We start from the raw sequence: 22,714 nt of genomic DNA, 5'->3' as shown, positions 1-22,714 counted from the left end.
AGGCTCAAGTAAGGAAGTGAGCAGCAGATGGGGGGAGGGGTGGTCAACTCTAAGACATCACACTGTAGGCAACTGAAGCTGATGGCAAACTGGATTAGAGAATAAAGGAATTTCTAAAATTAGGATTATTTTAAGTTTCCAGCTTCACAATCCTAAAAGGCAAGTCATATGGCAGAGCAGGAAAACAGGAGGAACCCAAATGCTGATGAGATTCCCTGAGCCATGGTACCAACCGTGAACTTGCCAGGTTTTGGACTTATTTTTACACGAGAAAAACAAATCCTGATGGTTTTAATGCCACTCCTAGTCAGGTTTTCTGATGCCACTCCATGTATTCATAACTGATACACTAGCAGTTATATTCAAGATCAGAGACTTCAGCTACAAAGTACGTACATATATGTACATAGCTTCGAATCATAAAAACATACGTGCATACATCCACACCATCAAATTTATACCTAACTCAATCACAGCAGTACTGATTAGATGACGAAATGGCTAACTTCTCCCCTCAAAAAAAAAAAAGTATTATTTTCAGTTATACCTAGTTACTAGGTCATATAACATACACAAAGTTCACTTCAATTCAGTCGCTCAGTCTTGTCAGACTCTTCATGACCCCATGAATCACAGCACGCCAGGCCTCCCTGTCCATCACCATCTCCCAGAGTTCACTCAAACTCACATCCATCGAGTCGGTGATGCCATCCAGCCATCTCGTCCTCTGTTGTCCCCTTCTCCTCCCACCCCCAATCCCTCCTAGCATCAGAGTCTTTTCCAATGAGTCAACTCTTTGCATGAGGTGGCCAAAGTACTGGAGTTTCAGCTTCATCATCATTCCTTCCAAAGAACACCCAGGGCTGATCTCCTTCAGAATGGACTGGCTGGATCTCCTTGCAGTCCATGGGACTCTCAAGAGTCTTCTCCAACACCACAGTTCAAAGGCATCAATTCTTTCGTGCTCAGCTTTCTTCACAGTCCAACTCTTGCATCCATACATGACTACTGGAAAAACCATAGCCTTGACTAGATGGACCTTTGTGGACAAAGTAATGTCTCTGCTTTTGAATATGCTATCTAGGTTGGTCATAACTTTTCTTCCAAGGAGTAGCGTCTTTTAATTTCATGGCTGCAGTCACCATCTGCAGTGATTCTGAAGCCCCAAGAAAGTCTGACACTGTTTCCACTGTTTCCCCATCTATTTCCCATGAAGTGATGGGCCCGGATGCCATGATCTTCGTTTTCTGAATGTTGAGCTTTAAGCCAACTTTTTCACTCTCCTCTTTCACTTTCATCAAGAGGCTTTTGAGTTCCTCTTCACTTTCTGCCATAAGGGTGGTGTCATCTGCATATCTGAGGTGATTGATATTTCTCCCGGCAATCTTGATTCCAGCTTGTGCTTCTTCCAGCCCAGCATTTCTCATGATGTACTCTGCATAGAAGTTAAATAAGCAGGGTGACAATATACAGCCTTGACGTACTCCTTTTCCTATTTGGAACCAGTCTGTTGTTCCATGTCTAGTTCTAACTGTTGCTTCCTGACCTCCATACAGATTTCTCAAGAGGCAGGTCAGGTGGTCTGGTATTCCCCTCTCTTTCAGAATTTTCCACAGTTTATTGTGATCCACACAGTCAGAGGCTTTGGCATAGTCAATAAAGCAGAAGTAGATGTTTTTCTGGCACTCTCTTGCTTTTTCGATCATCCAGCGGATGTTGGCAATTTGATCTCTGGTTCCTCTGCCGTTTCTAAAACCAGCTTGAACATCTAGAAGTTCACGGTTCAGTATTGCTGAAGCCTGGCTTGGAGAATTTTGAGCATTACTTTACTAGCATGTGAGATGAGTGCAATGTACGGTAGTAGTTGAAAAAAAAAAATACTTTTTAGTCCATGAGAAAAGAAACTATAACTTAATAGGTTTATATTACACTAGGAAGAGAACAAGCAGAAAGATGTTCGTTGGGTGGTTGGTTTTAAGAGAAATACTGAGAGACTAAAACTGAACGTACAGTTAAGTAATTACTTAGAAGTCATTACTTCTAGAGTTAGTGGTTTAAAACAGTTTTTCCTTTTTTTTTTTAAGCTAGGCTTCTCATATCTGTAAAGAAAAACACTGAAAATAATTGCTAGTTTTTTTATCATAAATGAAAGAACAATGAATCCAAGTACATCTCATATCTATAACAAAATGAAATGTAACAATGAATCTATAACAGCAAATATGATTTACTATATACCTATAAAAAATCTTAGCAAAGAATAAGAGCTAATTAAATGTAATAAAAAACATCCCCAGAATTCAACTAGCCCTCTAATTAAAGCCCTAAACTCTTCTGGAATTAAAGGAAAAAACTGCTTCCCAGATCACTGATTAATTCCCCAGTAATTCTATTTATACACCTCTGAAAGAAGGTATGCTGATTTCCCATTAGTTGTCTCCAGATAAAAATATAGGCTTTCTCCCTTGTGAAAAACCCACAATCAAGCCCTTACACACACACAGGTACAAACTTTCAAAAATATTCTGTCCTTTGTGTAGTGGCAAAATAATGCTACTATTCTACCATCCTCACGTATGTATTGATTTTTTTTTTCCTGGTGATAATGGCCCTGGCTTTCTTCATTGCATCTATCCATTCCCTTCTTGGCCCTGCACGACCAGCCATACACTTCTGCAAGGTGACAGGACCGTTTACAAAAGGACTCAAATCTATCGAAAAGAAAGCCACTTTCTTTTCTATATTAGCTTTGCTGGGAAATGACTCTCATCTTCTCTTGCCATCTTTCTACCAACTGAGCAACCTAAACCACACACACACACACAAAATGTATACACATCTGCATATTTATAAATATCTATATGTAACTAAATCCAAATGCATATTTTATTCTCAAACTCATGAATATTCCTACATCATTCACTAAGTCGAAGTGAGGCAGGAGGATGGGAGACAGCCATGCCTTGGGCTTCTAGTATTGACTCAGTCAGGAACTACCCTAGGCAAGTCTCCAGGCCTCCCTTGCTTTTGGTTTATCTTTTTCTTTTTCATAAAATGCAGATGAGGCAGTCATTTCTTGCTTTCAGTTTTAAAACATTTTGGTTACATGAGAAATATGAATGTGAGCAAATACTCGGATTAAAGAGTCACTTCCTGTTAATGAAGGGAAGGAAAGATTAAGAGTACTAGCCACGATAAATAAGCAGTGACAGGTGGTTAAAGACTATAGCAGAGGATGCTAAATTTTGAACAGGTGAAACTGCTTAATTATAACTTCAAAGCTTGACTCCCTATAGTTTGTTAATGAAACATCAAGGAACCAAATCAACTGAAATGTTAGAACTGCCAGTTCTGAGCAAAACACCACCTCAGGTCATCTTTCCCCCGGCTACTCAAAATGTGGTCTATCAAAAGCACACAAAAGCAATAAGTAATATAAATTATTATTAAACATTTTATGCCACAACTCAGAGAAAATGCCTAACAGGGTGTTATCATTTTTGGATTTTTTTTATGCACATAATAATTTTTTGTTTAAAACTGTATTACATTTATGCATGATTTTGATCTGAAGCATAATTTTAAAGGCAGTATATTCAATCCTGTCAGTATCCCAAACTGTAACTGAGCTCTCCCTTTTGGTCATTAAAGCTGTTTCAAGTCTTCGAATATTATAAAAAACGCTGCAACAAATATATACAAAACCTGGGATTTTTAATTCCTCATGATAAACAGGAAGCAGGCTGAGTTATGGGATACAAATATTCTTACAGCTTTTCTGATATACACTGTCAGACTGCCCTTCAAAATGATGGCACCAGTTTTCTCAAGGACTTAAAAATAAATTGCATGAATCGTCTGTTCCTATCTTTTAGAGTAAGACAGATGGGGTTTGAATAAGAGATTACGTTTCTTAGAAAACAGCAGAATTAGGCCAAGCAAATCACACAGTTAAATTAATTGATAAGTATGGTCTAATCAATAATGGGCTTACAGTCTGTAAATTTTGTTTCTCTGAGGATTCCTGACATTATTGAGTCTTCATCATGCTGATAATTAAAGTCTGTATTCTCTGATTATAAATCATTGGTATTTAGAATCCTGACAAGTTGCCTTTGAATCTTGGAAACAGTCCCTAATAGCCATAAGAGTTAACTGGTTATCTATAAATGAATGATACCTGGCAACAGAAACTTACTTAAGAGAGACCTGAAAAGTCTAATTAAGAAATGTCTCAAACTAAAAACACAAATATTGGTTAAGTCATTTAAAATGCTATCTTAACAATAAAACAAGCGAGCAAACAAAACAGATCAAATAAAATGGGGGGAAAGTAAAAGTGTTCATCGTTCAGTCATGACCAACTCTTTGTGACCCCACAGAATGTAGCCTGCCAGGCTCCTCTCTGTCCATGGAATTCTCCAGGCAGGAATACTGGAGTGAGTAGCCATTCCCTGACCACTCTTGGTGACCCCATAGAATGTAGCCTGCCAGGCTCCTCTCTGTCCATGGAATTCTCTAGGCAAGAACACTGGAGTGAGTAGCCATTCCCTTCTCCAGGAGATCTTCCCGATGCAGGGATCCAACCTGGGTCTCCTGCATTGCAGGCAGATTCTTTACCATCTGAGCCACCAGGGAAGCACAAAATGGGGGAAGGAGAGAAAATTAAAGAAAAAAAAAAAATCCTAAAACAGGTAAAAAGCACAAAGATCAAAATAAAAGTAGAAATGCTAAGGCATATTCCATAAATTAGAAAAATCTACTTTAATGGGAACATTAACAGAGGTAACAGCAAAAGTACAGTCAGTGGGAGGTTGCAGGAACTAAGAACAAAGACAGGGAATAAGGAGGCAGAAAAAGTGAATAAATGGTCAAGTATCAATTGATGTTACAATACAGTCTTACAGCTAATTTCTGCTACACTATTATTCAGCCGCTTCATCTAAATAGGACATAGCTGTGACTAGAAAGCAAAGGAAAAATGGATTCTCACAATAGCCAAAACTGACGATCATACTATGAAAGTGAGTGCTTCTCTCAATATGAGCAATCACTTCTTTTGTACTTCAATAGAATACAAAGAAGGCTGGTTATGTCTCCTCCATCGTAGCATATGAAAAGTGGACCAGAAGCAAAGAGAGACTTGTAGAGACTGGAGCACTGATAATACCATCAAGTTTACCAGCACTAAAGGACACAAACATACACTGCCACCACCAATAACCAGAAATTCAAGAGCTGAAAAAGCACAGCAGTCAGAAAAGACCAGAAGGAACAAACCACCCAGGATTTCACCATCAGCCCTAAAAGTATCACAGAATGGCATCCCTAAGAGATGAAAAGTGTTTAAATTATCATCAGTAAGCTCTGTTTAAAACAGGAGGCACAGACTATACAGAGCAGTTTCCACCCTGGATGATTAAAACAAAAAAGTAGAGATAGGCTAAAATTTCACCAAATGTAAATTATTGATTGAGAACTAAAACTATTGCAGTTCTCTGTTGTAACTATTAGTGAAAAAGTGCAAATTCGAATTTTCTGTCAAATATAGAAGGGATCCATGTGATAGTGGGGTTTTGTTTTTGTTTTGTTTTAATGTGGCTTTTGAACTTCTTGTGCTGCTGTGCTATGCTGCTCAGCTGTGTTGAACTCTGCGACCTTTTGGACTGTAGCCTGCCAGGCTCTCTGTCCATGGGATTTTTCAGGCAAGTACCTAGCTGCTGGTGAGTGAGTGAGTGAAGTCGCTCAGTCGTGTCCGACTCTTTGTGACCCCATGGACTGTAGCCTACCAGGCTCCTCTGTCCGAGGGATTCTCCAGGCAATAGTACTGGAGTAGATTAAAATCTGCATATAAATGTAGCAAATTTAATCACAGATACTTAAAGAATCCAGAATCACCTAGAATGTGCAGTTAATCAGTTTCCTATTTTCAACCAGCTTCTCCAGTACTTCTTTATCTGGTATCATCGTCGTTAAAAGGCAGAAAAAAGCCCAACTTTCTTTCTGTCTGTGTTTGAATGAAACATAATTTCATCCATACTGTATTATCTTCCTAAGAAAAACCACACTAGAATTTAGAAAATACTAAGAAATTTCAGCTCCAAAGGGTAATATTTTGAGATACCATGTGAAAAAAACTCAGAAGAGTATTTAAATAAAACTATAATGTTTTCCACCAAAACTTCATTTTAAATTGCAGCTGATTTTGAAAAGAGATAACTAGATAACACTGACCACATACATTTCCTAAGGTCTTTCTTTAGGCATCTAAATCTAGATCTAATGAGCCACGTAACTTTCCAACTTTTAATGTCATGGTAACATGTAAGAAAAGGCACAGGAAACAAACGCCCCTATGAAGAGATCTTGCCCCAAAGCTCGTACTTGAATCAGACGAAACCTCTGTATCTTTATTTCAACTAAAACAAAAACACACTGGCCATAGAGGAACATCACCTGAAATCTAGTCCATGAGAAATGCTACGGGACAGATGACCCAGTTTCAACAAACCAATTCACAAGGTATCTCAACGCTTCGTGAAAACCCACAGCTTCAATCTCACCTCCCTGAAACCTGCCAGTTTCTTACTCCACAGGTACTGGTATTAGGGCACCTGGATCACACAGTGTCTCCCGTTACAGGGCAAGCAGGGTAGAGTACAACAAAGCAGCTTACAGCAGGCTCTGAATCTACAGCCTGAGCTGAAATCCCAGTTTCACCCCCTCAGTTAACTCAGCCGTGAAACAGGAAATATCATGTGCTGCTCAAAGGCATGTTAAAGACTCAGTAAGAAAATATATGTAAAGCACCCAGCACAATGCTTGGCGTATTTGAGGCAGTCAGGGACTATCTAAAGAGTGAATAAATGAAAAGGACAAGCAGAAAAATTAAGTGTGGATTTTACCTTCTTTCACTTCATTTTACCACCTTCTAATAGTATCCACTGAACAGCACAATGCCAAAATTGAAAACAATAAGAAAAAAAAGGAACGACAGCTGAATAAACAAGCTGTTAATTTCTACATAACTACACTTGACTCTAAGGTACTAAAAAACAGTTTAATCACAAGAAATACCACCTGATAAAGCATGGAGTGATTAAGGGCTAAACTTGACCAAGCCTGGTAAAAGTAATGAAATTTATTTTCTAACTAAAAGTGACCAACATAATTAACTTCAAGCATAATTTTTAGTAACATAGAAAACATTTTTAAGCATTTTTAAAGCATCCAGCTTGAAAAAGAATTTTTTTAATGTCAACATCACTGAACCTTTTCAGTTTTCTTGCTTTAAACTGAAAAAAAAAAAACAAACAATTCAACCAACTTTTCCATCTGACCAGTAGGTGGCATAATTTGAATATTCTGAGCCAGTAGCTGCAAAGAAAGTGATATGGTAGTAAGAAAAAACAAAAACGTTCAATAGATAATCATCCAAAATTCTAAAAGCATTCATTTAAAAGTGTTTAAAAGTCCTAATTTGAAAATAGAATCTTTCAAATAATATAAAAATACTTACATCTCAATTTGTCCAGCATTTTTCCACCACACATGGTTGCTAACATAGCTTTAACTGAAAATACCGTCAACTTGCCTCGGCCCTCACTGCAAAATAAATTATATTAGAAATAATTGCTATCTGGAATCACAAAAGCAATCAAATGTATCACTAAATATCAAGCAACCAGTAAACTGATTCTTGCACTTATGTTACAATATTACCACATTTAGAAACCTTGTATTCTTGTTTTTCCTTTATAGAATTAAGGCTTCACATATGCTATGAGAAAACTGTTCAAACTAGTTCATTTAGAAATGAGTTTAGAAACACCCTGTAAAACAACTTCTGTTGGATTTGTAGGCAAAGGTCAAATGGAAGGAACCTGAAATAAACATCCCACCACCTTAGTCTATTAAATTCACAGCTGAAGTGTTCCAGTATTCAAACCTGAGGCCCCACCTGGTTTGAACAGTGATTCAAAAATGTGTCCTCCCATCAGGATATTATAACAACAGTTTATTTCTTTGTACTAAGGAAACAGGATACATATTGCTATAAAGATTTTACAGTACATTTATCTCTATTTGTTTTTCTGGAACAGCCTTTACGTTACCATGTGTTTATTCTAAGAAGCTCATCTGAGACATTTGTGTCTCGTCTTCTCCTATCACCAACGTGAGAAAAGTGAAGGAGAAGGGACAGTGACATGAACTCTTCTGCAAGAACTAGAAAGATGAAATGTAGGACGTGAGTGATCTACCCTAAGTAAAGCTGTATGCCACCTGCACAACCAGGACAATATCAGCAAGACCCCAACCCCTGCGGCCACTGCTTCAACCATTCAATTATGCCTTGGTTTCAGAGAAGATGAAAACTTCACTAGCTGGATTTTTAAGTCATATATATAAAATGACAAATATAATGGGCTTTTGCATTAATTTTTTTTTTAAGTTTACTGAAGAACAGCATCTTCTTCTTTTTTGGCCACACCATACAACATGTGGGATTTTAGTTCTGCAACCAGGGATCAAACCTATGCTTCCTGCACTGGGGAATGTAGTCTTAGCCACTGCGCCATCAGGGAAGTCCCATTTTTGTGTTAATTTTATGAAGCTTGTGCTTACAAAGTGTCATAGTAACTTAGAGTAAAATACCTTTGCAATAATGAGAACTGTATCATCTTGGTTTTGAAAATCATATGTCCACCTATCATATTTACCAATTCTAATATAGTGTCTCCTATTTTCCAAAACTTTTTGTATACAATAAGATCATACCTGGAAAAAATGTAAAGGGTTGATAAGCCAGAAAATTCTCAGTGAAAATACTGTCAGGACACAAATGCTTGTTACAGTCTGACTTTAACTATTACATCTAATAAGATAAAACAGAAATTCTCTAAAACCAGCTAAAATTAGAATGAAAGTGAAGTTGCTCAGTCGTGTCTGACTCTTAGCAACCCCATGGACTGTAGCCTACCAGGCTCCTCCATCCATGGGATTTTCCAGGCAAGAATTCTGGAGTGGGTTGCTGTTTCCTTCTCCAGGGGATCTTCCTGACCCAGGGATTGAACCTGGGTCTCCCACATTGTAGGCAGATGGGTTTTTAAAATATATAGTTCATCAGAACACAGATTCTGGTCCAGGCCTTGTACTGTACTTGGCAATATTATCATCTGGAAATAAGGAATACTCCCATGTCAAACATTCATTGCATTATACTAGCAATGTAAGTGGCTAGAATAACATAAACTGGCTTAAAAGTGATAGATTTCTGATAGAGAACTTCTAGAGTGGACATCTCTTTTGGGTCCCTGACCATCCAAATGCTGAGTCTAGATCTACATTAACGTACACCCTACCTTATGCAACACGTATACTTCTCACTACCAAAGTACGAAGAAGGTAAGAAAAAAACAAAAATATGTGTTTTCCCATCTTTCTTTGAAACTAAGACAGGGGCACATAACACAAGCTCCACTAATAAGATGCATCTGCTCCAGACGTCAAATAGAAAACAACCTGCAGAAGAAAGAACTCCCAAGAATCCACCCAGCGAGGATGGTGACAGGAGGAGCAGTCACACGCAGCATCTGACAGCAGAGAGGGGCTGTCATGGTGGCACCCACAGTCCATCGTCAGTGGTGTCTGGAGCACAAGCAGCAATGTCCATGCCCAGCTTGGTGGCAGAGGTGCTTCCTGAGACCACTTATGTGGTATGATTTTGAGCTCTGTTCCTGGCAGTGTGGTCTTCAAGCCTACTTTCCCAACCTTAGAAAGCTGAGGGCTCGCCCATATCCTTTTAATGAATTAGCCAGAGATGATTCCTACTGCTTACAACTAAGAACTCTGATGAATACAGCCTCCATCCTGAAGGGGCTCAGAAAGATGACTCAAACAAAACATTCCGGAAGCTCAAAGCGAGCGTAAGCAAGCCTGATGGCCCGCAGAACAAGGATGGAGAGCAAGCGCTTCCCCACAGAAAAGTGGAGCTTTGCTGCACAGCTGATAACATTTTTAAGGTAAATGTGCGCAAAACATTTTTTGCAGACACAGATTGCATGATGTAAGAATACCCAGGAAATTCCATAAGGGAAAGTAAAAATGAATCTCAGAAGAGATTTCCACAGAAATCAGGATTCTGATTACCTCTGGGGGGAGAGAGAGGAATTGTAACACAGAAAGGAGAAACAAGAGGTTCTTTCAGGATGCTGACAACATCCTATTTCTTGGCCTCCGGAGTGTTTATATGGATATTTGCTCTATACCAATTCATTAAACTGTTCTTTGTTTTAGCTATTTTTCCATAGATGTTTTCAATTTCTGAATAAAAACTTTTTAAAAACGAATCCTGGGAAACTGAGGGTTACCATTATTGGACAAAACTAATGGTTTAAGGGAGAGAACGATGAAAAGGAAAAATACAGGCTAAAAAACATTTAAGATATTTAACCTGCAATGCATAAAATTTTCCATAATGAGAATTTCCATAACAAAATATAAAAAATAGTAAAAACCCCAAGGTTCTGGCCCCATCTTCAGATGTCTATTAATAGAAGACTGGCTATTAGGCTACCCTAAAAAAGAATGAAAAAACATATGAAAGATAGAGAATTATATCCAAGATGGATTACTAAGTGAAAAAGCAAAGCAAGGCATTGAACAAAATAATTGCTAGAACGAAATCTAGCAATTATGTTAAAAAGGAGAGAGTAGAAACAATATTCTCATATACCTGTATACATATAAACTGTCTGAAAGGATACTGAAAAAATGACAGTTGCATTTAGGGTCAAAAGCAAGCAGCCAAAGGAAAGCAATGAAAGAGTGGGCACTTTTCACTTTATAAATAATTAATGTTTGTTCTAGAACGGGAGGTTCTTAAGCCAATAAACTAAGCTTCCAACAAATGACACTAGGAAAAGAATAGCAAATTAAACCCAAAACAAGCAAAAGGAAAAAAATAATGAGTAAGAGCAAAAATCAGTGAAATTGAAAACTGAAAACCAATAAAGAAAATCAATGAAACCAAAAGCTGGTTCTTTGAATAAACCAGAAACACTGTAAACCTCTAGCCAGACTGACTAAGAAAAAAAGAGAGAATACACACATTACAAATATAAAAAATGAAAGAAGGGGTATTAGCAGAGACTCTCTAGCTATTATGGAAATAATAAGGAAATATTACAAAAACTTTATGTCCATAAATTCAACAACTTGGATGAACTGGACAATACAAGCTACTCCTTGAAAAACACAAACTATTAAAGCTTACTCAAGAATAAATAAGTGGCCTGAATAGACCCATATCCATTATAGAAATCAAATCTGTATTTTTAAGCCTTCTAAAAAATAAAGCTCTTTATTCAGAGAGCTGGCAAATTCTAAACATTTAAAGAAGAAATAATTGCATTTCTACTCTCTTCCAGAGAGTGAAAAAGGACGGAACACGTCCCAATTCTTTTATGAGGCCAGCATTCTTCTGATAACAAACACACTTAAATACATCACAACAAAAGAAAATAGCAAGTCAGTATCTCTTCTGACGACAGATACAAAACTTTCAACAAAATGTGAGCAAATTTAATGCAGCAATAAATAAAAATGAATTAAAAATCACAATCCAGGGGGCTTTATCCCAGTGATATAACACTAGTTTGACATTTGAAAATCAATCAATGTAAAAAGAAAAGCCCTATGATCATCCAAATAGGTACAGATAATAAATAATACTCAACATCCATTCCTGATAAATATGCTCAGAAAACCAGAGGGAAAAAAGCACTTCTTCAATGGGCATCTTCAAAAAATAAACACTGCTAGTAACATCATACTTAATGATGAAAGATTAAGTGTTTTTTCCCTCAGATCAAGAACAAGTCAAGGATGACTGCTTTCACTGTTAGAAGCAATACCACATTAGAGAATCCAGCTGCTGCAATAAAGCAAGAAAAAATATAAATGCACAGAGATTGAAAGTTCAAAAATATAACTGTATCTTCTCCAGACAATATGACCTTCTGTGTAAAAAATCCCAAAGAACCCACCAAATGTATAGAACATACCAAAATACTATAATAAAGGACTTTTAGCAAGGTTGCAGTATACAAGGCCAACATAGAAAATTCAAATTTCTATAAATTAGCAAAAGATAATTGGAAATACAATAGCAAGAAAATATGAAAATGCAGATAATGTTTAAAACATGTATGTTCAAGATTTGTATGCTGAAAACTGTAAAATATTGATGAAAGAAATAAAAGAAAATGTAAACAGTTATACCACATTCATGAACAAAAGACTCATTGCTTATTTTAAAATGTTAATTCTCCATAAACGGATCAGAATACTATTGTGATTCAATGGAATCCCAAATTCACCATAGGGATATTTTTTTAAAAATCAACAGGCTAATTCTTCATACTTCCTTAGCTTTCTAAACCCATACAAATCCCAATAAGGCATGAGAATAAAGATACTATTCAGATGCCTAAAACTCACCCTGTTCTTGGTACTTTCAAAAGGTTCTCATGTTTTTTTAATATGCATCCAACCAGTATGGACCTAACAGAAGTAGAAGATATTAAGAAGAGGTGGTAAGAATACACAGAAGAACTGTACAAAAAAGATCTTCATGCCCCAGATAATCACAATGGTGTGATCATTCACCTACAGCCAGACATTCTGGAATGTGAAGTCAAGTGGGCCTTAGGAAGCATCACTATGAATAAAGCTAGTGGAGGTGATGGAATTCCAGTTGAGTTATTTCAAATCCTAAAAGATGATGCTGTGAAAGTGTTGAACTCAATATGTCAACAAATTTGGAAAACTCAGCAGTGGCCACAGGACTGGGAAAGGTCAGTTTTCATTCCAATCCCAAAGAAAGGCAATGCCAAAGAATGCTCAAATAATCGCACACACCTCATACACTAGCAAACTAATGCTCACAATTCTCCAAGCCAGGCTTCAACAGTATGTGAACCGTGAACTTCCAGATGTTCAAGCTGGATTTAGAAAAGGCAGAGAAACCAAGATCAAAATGCCAACATCCACTGGATCATCGAAAAAGCAAGAGAGTTCCAGAAAAACATCTATTTCTGCTTTATTGACTATGCCAAAGCCTTTGACTGTATGGATCACAACAAACTGTGGAAAATTCTTAAAGAGATGTGAATACTCAACCACCTGACCTGCCTCCTGAGAATGTATGTATGCGTGTCAGGAAGCAACAGTGAGAACTGGACATGGAACAACAGACTGGTTCCAAATTAGGAAGGAGTACGTCATGGCTGTATATTGTCACCATGCTTATTTAACTTATATGCAGAGTACACTATGAGAAATGTTGGACTGGATGAAGCACAAACTGTGGAATCAAGACTGCCAGGAGAAATATCAATGACCTCAGATATGCAGATGACACCACACTTACGGCAGAAAGTGAAGAAGAACTAAAGAGCCTTTTGATGAAACTGAAACAGGAGAGTGAAAAATTTGGCTAAAACTCAACATTCAGAAAACTAAGATCATGGCATCTGGTCCCATCAGTTCATGGCAAATAGATGGGGAAACAATGGAAAGAGTGAGAGACTTTATTTTGGGGGGCTCCAAAATAACTAGATGGTGACTGCAGCCATGAAATTTAAAGACGCTTGTTCCTTGAAAGTTATGACCAACCTAGACAGCATATTAAAAAGCAGAGACATTACATTGCCAACAAAGGTCCATCTAGTCAAAGCTATGGTTTTCCCAGTAGTCATGTATGGATGTGAGAGTTGGACTATAAAGAAAGCTGAGTGCCGAAGAACTGATGCTTTTGAACTGTGGTGATGGAGAAGATTCTTGAAAGTCCCTGGGACTGCAAGGAGATCTAACCAGTCCATCCTAAAGGAAATCAATCCTGAATATTCATTGGAAGGACCGATGCTGAAGCTGAAACTCCAATACTTTGGCCACCTGATGTGAAGAGCTGACTCATTTGAAAAGACCCTGATGCTGGTAAAGATTGAAGGCAGGAGGAGAAGGAAATGACAGAGGATGAGCTGGGTGGATGGCATCACTGACCTGATGGACAGGACTTTGAGCAAGCTCTGGGAGTTGCTGACGGACAGGGAGGCCTAGTGTGCTATAGTCCATGGGGTCACAAAGAATCGGACATGACTGAGCAACTGAACTGAACTGAAAGCTAAAACTACGAACACAGAGCTTGTGATGCAATACAAAGACTCTAGCTTGTAGTTCACAGGCAATGATAAAGCAAACGACATAATGAAAGATGAAAGAGAATCAATCATATTGTGTATGTGTAACTCCTTCTGGCTCCAAATCTTGTGTTCTTCCTTTAAAGAGACAAAATAATATCTATTCCTTGCCACAAAAACGAAGATAATGCCATCTATGCAGACAGAAAGGAGAGTGTGGGAGAGCCCAGCATACTGACAAGAGACCTGGTCAAATTCAACTCTTAGTGAAGAAAGTACTCATCACAGGTCATAACACAGGTTTTACTTGTTTTCACAATAATTTGCATCCCTAATTCAAATATTCTTTGCCATAACACAGGTTTTACTTGTTTTCACAATAATTTGCATCCCTAATTCAAATATTCTTTGCCATAACACAAGTTTTACTTGTTTTCACAATAATTTGCATCCCTAATTCAAATATTCTTTAACTCAACTCTGTTACAAATAATAGTCCTGGACTCAGAAAGTCTTATATTCAAATACAGAATAGCAGCTATTCTTCTCAACTGACCTGTATCCTTTTCCACTCATTGGTTATTACTGGTCTCAACAGCTGGCCTCAGATCAAGCAGGCTGTAGATGCATTTACAGAACAGTGCATTCAGTTCAGTTCAGTTGCTCAGTCATGTCCAACTCTTTGTGACCCCATGGACTGCAGGATCCCTGGTCCATTACCAACTCCGAGTCAGTGATGCCATCCAACCATCTCATCCTCTGCCATGCCCTTCTCCTCCTGCCTTCAATCTTTCCCAGCATCAGGGACTTTTCTAATAAGTTAGCTATTTGCATCAGGTGGCCAAAGGATCGGAGCTTCAGCTTCAGCACCAGTCGTTTCAATGAATATTCAGGACTGATTTCCTTTAGGATTAACTGGTTTGATCTCCTTGCAGTCCAAAGCACTCTCAAGAGTCTTCTCCACCACAGTTCAAAACCATCAATTCTTCAGCACTCAGCTTTATAATCCAGCTCTCACATCCATACATGACTACTGGAAAACCCATAGCTTTGACTGTATGGACGTTGGGTGGCAAAGCAAAGTCTCTGCTTTTTAATATGCTGTAGGTTTATCATAGCTTTAACTCAACTAATTATTATCAGTAATGTGCAGCCCCTTATCTCATCATCTCTCATATCTACTTTCCAACAAATTTCCTCTTCACAACAGCCACACAGCAATCTCCATACACAATCTCCCACCCAACCAATAAGCGGATCATCTCCCCTCTCTGACTGCACACTCTTCTGAGTATGCAAATGTTATCTGTGCTTAGCTTTGCATGTTTTATTGAGGGTGAGGAGATATGCGTCAAAGGGTTAATGTGTAACTCAACAGTGTAGAGGGAATAGACAAGTCAGGTTGAGAAAACCATTAAGTATGGGGGAAAGGAGAGGTATCAGAGACTAAGAATCACAGTAAGTGTGAGGTGAATGAATTTGCAGGCAGGAGAGATTTGTAAATGATGTTTAGTGAGCCTTTATATATCAGTTCAGTTCAGTCCAGTCGCTCAGTCGTGTCCGACTCTTTGCGACCCCATGAATCACAGCACGCCAGGCCTCCCTGTCCATCACCAACTCCCAGAGTTTACCCAAACTCATGTCCACTCAGTCGGTGATGCCATCTAACTGTCTCATCCTCTGTCGTCCCCTTCTCCTTCTGCCCTCAATCTTTCCCAACATCAGGGTCTATTCAAATGAGTCAGCTCTTCACATCAGCTGGCCAAAATACTGGAGTTTCAGCTTCAACATCAGTCCTTCCAATGGAACACCCAGGATTGATCTCCTTTAGGATGGACTGGTTGGATCTCCTTGCAGTCCAAGGGACTCTCAAGAGTCTTCTCCAACACCACAGTTCAAAAGCATCAATTCTTCTGTGCTCAGCTTTCTTTATAGTCCAACTCTCTCATCCATACATGACTACTGGAAAAACCATAACCTTGATTAGACGGACCTTTGTGGACAAAGTAATGTCTCTGCTTTTTAATATGCTGTCTAGGTTGATCACAACTTTCTGTCCAAGGAGTACATGTTTTTTAATTTCATGGCTGCAGTCACCATCTGCAGTGATTTTGGAGCCCCAAAAAATACAGTCAGCCACTCTTTCCACTGTTTCCCCATCTATTGCCATGAAGTGATGGGACCGGATGCCATGATCTTCGTTTTCTGACTGTGAGCTTTAAGCCAACTTTTTCATTCTCCTCCTTCACCCTCATCCAGAGGCTCTTTAGTTCTTCTTCATTTTCTGCTATAAGGGTGGTGTCATCTGCATATCTGAGGTTATTGATATTTCTCCCGACAATCTGGATTCCAGATTGTGCTTCATCCAGCCCAGCACTTCTCATGATGTACTCTGCATATAAGTTAAATAAGCAGGGTTACAATATACAGCCTTGATGTACTCCTTTTTCTATTTGGAACCAGTCTGTGGTTCCATGTCCAATTCTAACTGTTGCTTCCTGACCTGCATATAGGTTTCTCAAGAGGCAGGTCAGGTGGTCTGATATTCCCATCTCTTTCAGAATTTTCCACAGCTTATTATGATCCACACAGTCAAAGGCTTTGGCATAGTCAATAAAGCAGAAGTAGATGTTTTTCTGGAACTCTCTTGCTTTTTTGATGATCCAGTGAATGTTGGCAATTTGATCTCTGGTTCCTCTGCCTTTTCTAAAACCAGCTTGAACATCTGGAAGTCCACGGTTCACGTATTGCTGAAGCCTGGCTTGGAGAATTTTGAGCATTACTTTACTAGCGTGTGAGATGAGTACAATTGTGCGGTAGTTTGAGCATTCTTTGGCAATGCCTTTCTTTGGGATTGGAATGAAAACTGACCTTTTCTAGTCCTGGGGCCACTGCTGAGTTTTCCAAATCTGCTGACATAGTGAGTGCAGCACTTTCACAGCATCATCTTTTAGGGTCTGAAATACCATCACCTCCACTAGCTTTGTTCGTAGTGATGCTTTCTAAGGCCCATTTGACTTCACATTCCAGGATGTCTGGGTCTAGGTGAGTGTGAGTGATCACACCATCGTGATTATCTGTGTCATGAAGATCTTTTTTGTACAGTTTTATGTATTCTTGCCACCACTTCTTAATATCTTCTGCTTCTGTTAGGTCCATACCATTTCTGTCCTTTATAGAGCCCATCTTTCCATGAAATGTTCCCTTAGTATCTCTAATTTTCTTGAAGAGATCTCTAGTCTTTCCTATTCTATTGTTTTCCTCTATTTCTTTGCACTGATCGCTGAGGAAGGCTTTCTTATCTCTCTTTGCTATTCTTTAGAACTCTGCATTCGAATGGGTATATCTTTCCTGTTCTCCTTTGCTTTTTGCTTCTCTTCTTTTCACAGCCTTTATGTTTAAGAATCTGTTCATAAGCATGCAACTGTATCCTGGGAATGGTAGGGGTGGGGTCAAATTATGAATCTTCCCCACTTATAATGCTTACCATCACTTACAACTTTAGGTTCACAGTTTGAACCAAAAGATTTATTCACTCTTCAAAAGGAAGTATTACTATAAGCAAGTTAATAAATGATATATTTAAAGATACTTTATAAATACTTATTAAAGAGACATATAAAAATCTAAGCATAAAAGCATGAAGAAATAGTTATCCAATAAAATAAATGCAAGGTAGTCTCACAATTCTTACTTCCTCAAATCACATTATTTTTACTTTTCTGAAAAAGAAAAAAAAGTTAGCTCCCTCCTCTCAACTATTTGCTTTGTGGCCAAACTTCAGCATTTACTCCTTTGCTCTGAATGCTCTTCTTGGCATTGAAATCTCTTGGCCTACTTTAAGCCTAACAACTTCCTGTAACTGCCCCCAAACACAGCAAAGGGAAGGTGTCGCTTTTACTTGAGCAATATTTGGTTAGAGCTCTGCATTTTTCCTCTGCAATTAGAGGCAGTGGAGAGAAGTCACACTCACTTAGCAGCCTGATCCCCGAGGATTCTGTCCTTTATCTGACTGATTCCTTCTTCTTGGAAAAATCTCATTCTTGATCCTTCCCACCAGACATCTGAATTTAATCCATAAACCCCAGTCAAGTTACATTTAAAACTGAACAGTCCCCTGCCCTTAGCATATAACCTCACCAACATCCATGCTTTTTCAGTACTTTCAAAGTCAAGTCCAAGTTCATACCACGATCAGTTCTCTTCAGACAAAATCTGGAAAGATTTTTAACCTGGTTTCATCACCCAAAAAATGTGACTCATTTAAAATCTGGCCTAGCTGAAAAGTTGCTTAATAGGTCAATACTTAAGGTATAACACAATTAATACTGAATATGAACCCCTATAGAAAGATGCTAAAATGAAAGGTGGAACAGGTAATATGTGTTGAGGATGACCCGAGAGAGGAAACGTGTTATTTTAACCCACTCACACAGAATCCCTCTGGGGAACACCCCCCACCAATAAGGAACATGATGACTCTCATTCTCAGACTTCCCTGGATGATTCAGCTCCACAAACCAATCATTTTTACAGTCTGACAATAAACCATGCACGTGACTTCTAAAAAGGGTTCTTATCTGACACTGAGACAACACCGCGATGAGCTCTGCGCCAAGCTAAGCAGACAGTGAGTCACCTGAATAAACACTTACGTTTTAACATGCAGGTACCTTGAGAAGTCTCTGCACTCCTCATCTGTGCCTTTTGCATGGGAATTTGCTCATTTCAGTTTAGTAAAGTCTCAAATTTTTGGATACTTAAACTAACCCAAGTTGAATGGTTGTCTATAGCTTTGCATTGTCTAATAAAGAGTTTGTTATTCAAATTAATACTTTCAAAAACAGGACTACGGGGAGCACTTTTTACTTAAGAAAACAAGCTGTTTTCACATCTTTGGCAAACAACTGTAAATGCTGCCAACCATAAATTAGTATTCTTGCATAAAAACAGACTTCTACTTCAGAAACACTATTACCAGTCCAATTATCGCACGTCGCTAACTAAGAGTAATAAGAGCATTTCTCCTGGATTTTCAAAAACTCGTATTTTTCCAATTAATCTTCATTTACAAAACTTCACTGTGAATGTATTATGCAATAATCAACAGCAAATCAAGAATCTATTTGGCAAATGTCAAATAGCTTAATCAAGCAAAATCAACACAGAGTATTATTCAAATTTATCACAATCAGAATGCCTGTTAATTTTCATTTCAATTTTAAAAATATTTATTAAGAATCCAGCATTGCAGAAATAAAACGTAGAATCTCTGCTCTCAAGGACTTTCAATCGTATTTGTATAATTATGAAGCAGTTGAGAGCATTATATAATTGAAACTCAAAATAATGATCTAGACAGCATGACAAGTCCTCATAGGGATGAAAATGGAATTGCTGATAACAGGGAAGGCTATAGCGTGGGTAAAAAACAGGGGTGGGCAGGGCGTGGTGGGCAGAAGACCAACCAAAATGCATAGAGAGGAGAAATGGGAATGCCATATCGGAAAACTGAATAGTGCCTCAAGTAGCTTAATGAGAGCTCGGTGTGAGTACGGAATTCAGGACTGATAGCACAGGGCTTGCCAGATGGCGCTAGTGGTAAAGAATCTGTCTGCCAATGCAGGAGACACAAGAGATGCGGGTTTGATCCCTGGGTCAGGAAGATTCCCCTGGAGAAAGAAATGGCCACCCACGCCAGTATTCTTACCTGGAAAATGTCATAGACAGAGGAACCTGGTGGGCTATAGTTCATGGGGTGCAAAGAGTCAGACATGACTGAACGGCTGAGCACATACACATATAGCATCAGACCTAACTGAGGAGTAAACTTCATGCAAAAACCAGATGAATCTTTGAGTGTTTCTAAGGTGGGAGGTGACATGATGAAAATAGTGTCTTCATCAGATTACTTTAGAGGTGAGTTTTGAATGGACTGGAGAAGTTCCTCTGTTATTTCCTCTCTCCTTACTTTCAGGGAAAAACAAAGGCAAGGAAAAAGCAACCCTCGGAAAAAGTATTCCTCTTGCCTTTTCTTTAAAAAAAAAAAAAAAGATGAAAAGGAAAAAATAAAATAAAGACCAATTTGAACAACCTCTCCCCTCACAATTTTTTTATCTGAAATTTTTTTTTAGCTAATGGTCAAGCCTTTTGCAGGTCTGCATACCCTGAAATCAGAGTACTGTCTGAAAATTCGCACAAATGCTTGAATTCTCTTGGGAGACAACAAAAAGCTTTGATGGGTAGAGAAACAAATGAACTTCAAAGTAATTCTGTCACCAAGCACTTAGACTAGGGCTCAGTGAACTGGCTTCAGGGGTCATACTACCCATCACATCACACAATGCACACACTCCACAGCAGTATCCTACAGGGCAGAGCGTGCTGCGTGGACACACGGGCTCCACGCCTCCTCTGCCACCAAAGCGACTGTTCTTCTCCATTTTGCAACAGGTTTCCCCTTAGGATTTCACCTTTATAAAACATTCAAAAGCCCAGCTCATTCTTCACCATCCCCTGGAAATTTCCTGAAAAAGCTATGGTCAGATCTTCTAAGAATTAGAAGAATTAACTAACCCTAGCTCTTCTAGGAGTTAAACAGGCTATCGAGGGCATCAAAAGCTTCCCACCAAGCACTAATTCTCTCCTATTTTTACTTGGCTTTTCCCTGTCATCCTGAATCCATCAAAGAACAGGCAGAGGTATCAGTAAATACTGTACATAAAAAAATGAAATGTTTGTGTCTCCCAGGAAATTGTACCTTTGTTTAAAACTCACTAATGGGGAAGACCATAACCTAATAATATCCTTTTTGAGCAATGTCCATTCCATAAACATGCAATCACATTCAGAACTTAAGGAATACATTTGTTTTTATTTAAAATTAACTAGTTCGGTTTTCAGAGAAGGCAATGGCACCCCACTCCAGTACTCTTGCCTGGAAAATCCCATGGATGGAGGAGCCTGGTAGGCTGCAGTCCATGGGGTGGCTAAAAGTCGGACAGGACTGAGCGACTTCACTCTCACTTTTCACTTTCATGCATTGGAGAAGGAAATGGCAACCCACTCCAGTGTTCTTGCCTAGAGAATCCCAAGGACAGGGGAGCCTGGTGGGCTGCCATCTATGGGGTCGCACAGAGTCAGACACGACTGAAGCAACTTAGCAGCAGCAGCAGTTCGGTTTTGCTTTTTTTAAATTTTATATTGCTTCATTTTCTTGCATCCAGTATTAAAAGGGAACTTTGGAAACTTATAATATATCCAAATTAAACTGCTAAAACAAGATTTTTAAATGGCTTTCAGCCATATTTCCAAACTACACAGAAATGTTTTTCATATAAAATTCATCATAAATTAGATGTATCAAAGTCTTTACTCTAAACGAATCTTCAGATTGCTCAAATTTGAAAGAGTGTTTTCTACAGTTATGTTAGATGGTAAATAATAACCCTGGGCCTTTCACTGATATGCTCAGTAGATATGCTTTGAAGATTTTATCCAAGCCTAGTTTCATTAAATATATGATTTTTTTAAACAGGTTTGTTCCATTAAAGGTGGAATTTTACTATATCTCGTTTTGGAGAAGGTCACCGACTCATTTACAAAACAAATCTTGATTAAAAAAAAATAAGAGGGAAGATAAGGTTCAATAGTCAGGTAAAGTGTAAAGGAATTTCTTAGGAAGTCATTATAAAACATTTTTCCTTCTTACAGAGGAAAACATAGAATACAATAATTATCCAAGAAGAATCTCCTATCAGGTTTAAACTATAAAAGTTTAGACCATCAATTCAAAATGAGCTAAGTCTTCTAGAAAATAATCTATCAGAAATCACAATGACTCTGAACTTCCCTGGCAGTCTAGTGGTTAAAACTTCACCTTCCACTGCAGGGGCTGTGAGTTTGATCACTGATCAGTAAGCTAAGATCCCACATGCCTCATGGTCAAAAAAAGAGAAAATGCCCAAAATATAAAATAGAAGCAATATTCTAACAAATTCAATAAAGACTTTCAAAATGGTCCATATCAAAAAAATTTAAAAAAAGGAAAAGAAACCATTATGGTTCAATCAATAGCTGGTACCAGGCCTCCCCCTAAAGCACCATGATTACAAAAAGAGGCCCATAAACATATATCTAAATACTAAAACTATCAATCAAGCCAATAGATTATTCATTAAAATATGTTCCATCTCTGTACAATGACTAATATACCTTCAAAATGACCTGGAAAGTCAAGTTCACCATCTGGGATTCAGACACTTGATGCTCCACACTGGGAGAATCTGGCCCCCTTTTCCTGCCACCTCCAGCACACCCCATACTTTGAAGAACCATATATGCATGTGGACACTCCAGCCTACACGTCCAAAATTTGTCCACATCTACTGCAAATATCCAACCCAGGATGATTCCTTGGATTCAGGGGTACACTATCTTAAAAAAAAAAATCAACAAACAAGACAACTTACATCAGTTTCAAAAGTATAAGTATTAGAGCAAATGGACTGGGA

At 38.3% G+C, this 22,714-nt stretch overlaps 1 protein-coding gene across 14 annotated transcripts in view; it reads right to left on the bottom strand.

The window, feature by feature from the left end:
• DTNB (dystrobrevin beta) overlaps positions 1–22,714 on the bottom strand; it is a 238,612-nt gene that overhangs the window by 168,077 nt on the left and 47,821 nt on the right. For all 14 annotated transcript variants that reach the window (XM_040224496.1, XM_040224497.1, XM_040224500.1 and 11 more), the window contains exon 5: positions 7,520–7,605. In XM_040224496.1, the coding sequence (XP_040080430.1) occupies positions 7,520–7,605 (86 nt within the window). The remainder of the gene's footprint in view (positions 1–7,519; positions 7,606–22,714) is intronic.

This window comes from Oryx dammah, unplaced genomic scaffold (assembly GCF_014754425.2).
Source record: "Oryx dammah isolate SB20612 unplaced genomic scaffold, SCBI_Odam_1.1 HiC_scaffold_25, whole genome shotgun sequence".
In the NCBI taxonomy this organism is placed as follows: domain Eukaryota; kingdom Metazoa; phylum Chordata; class Mammalia; order Artiodactyla; family Bovidae; genus Oryx; species Oryx dammah.
Note: the sequence above shows the minus strand (reverse complement) of the source record. Positions and strands in the feature narration are given on the sequence as shown.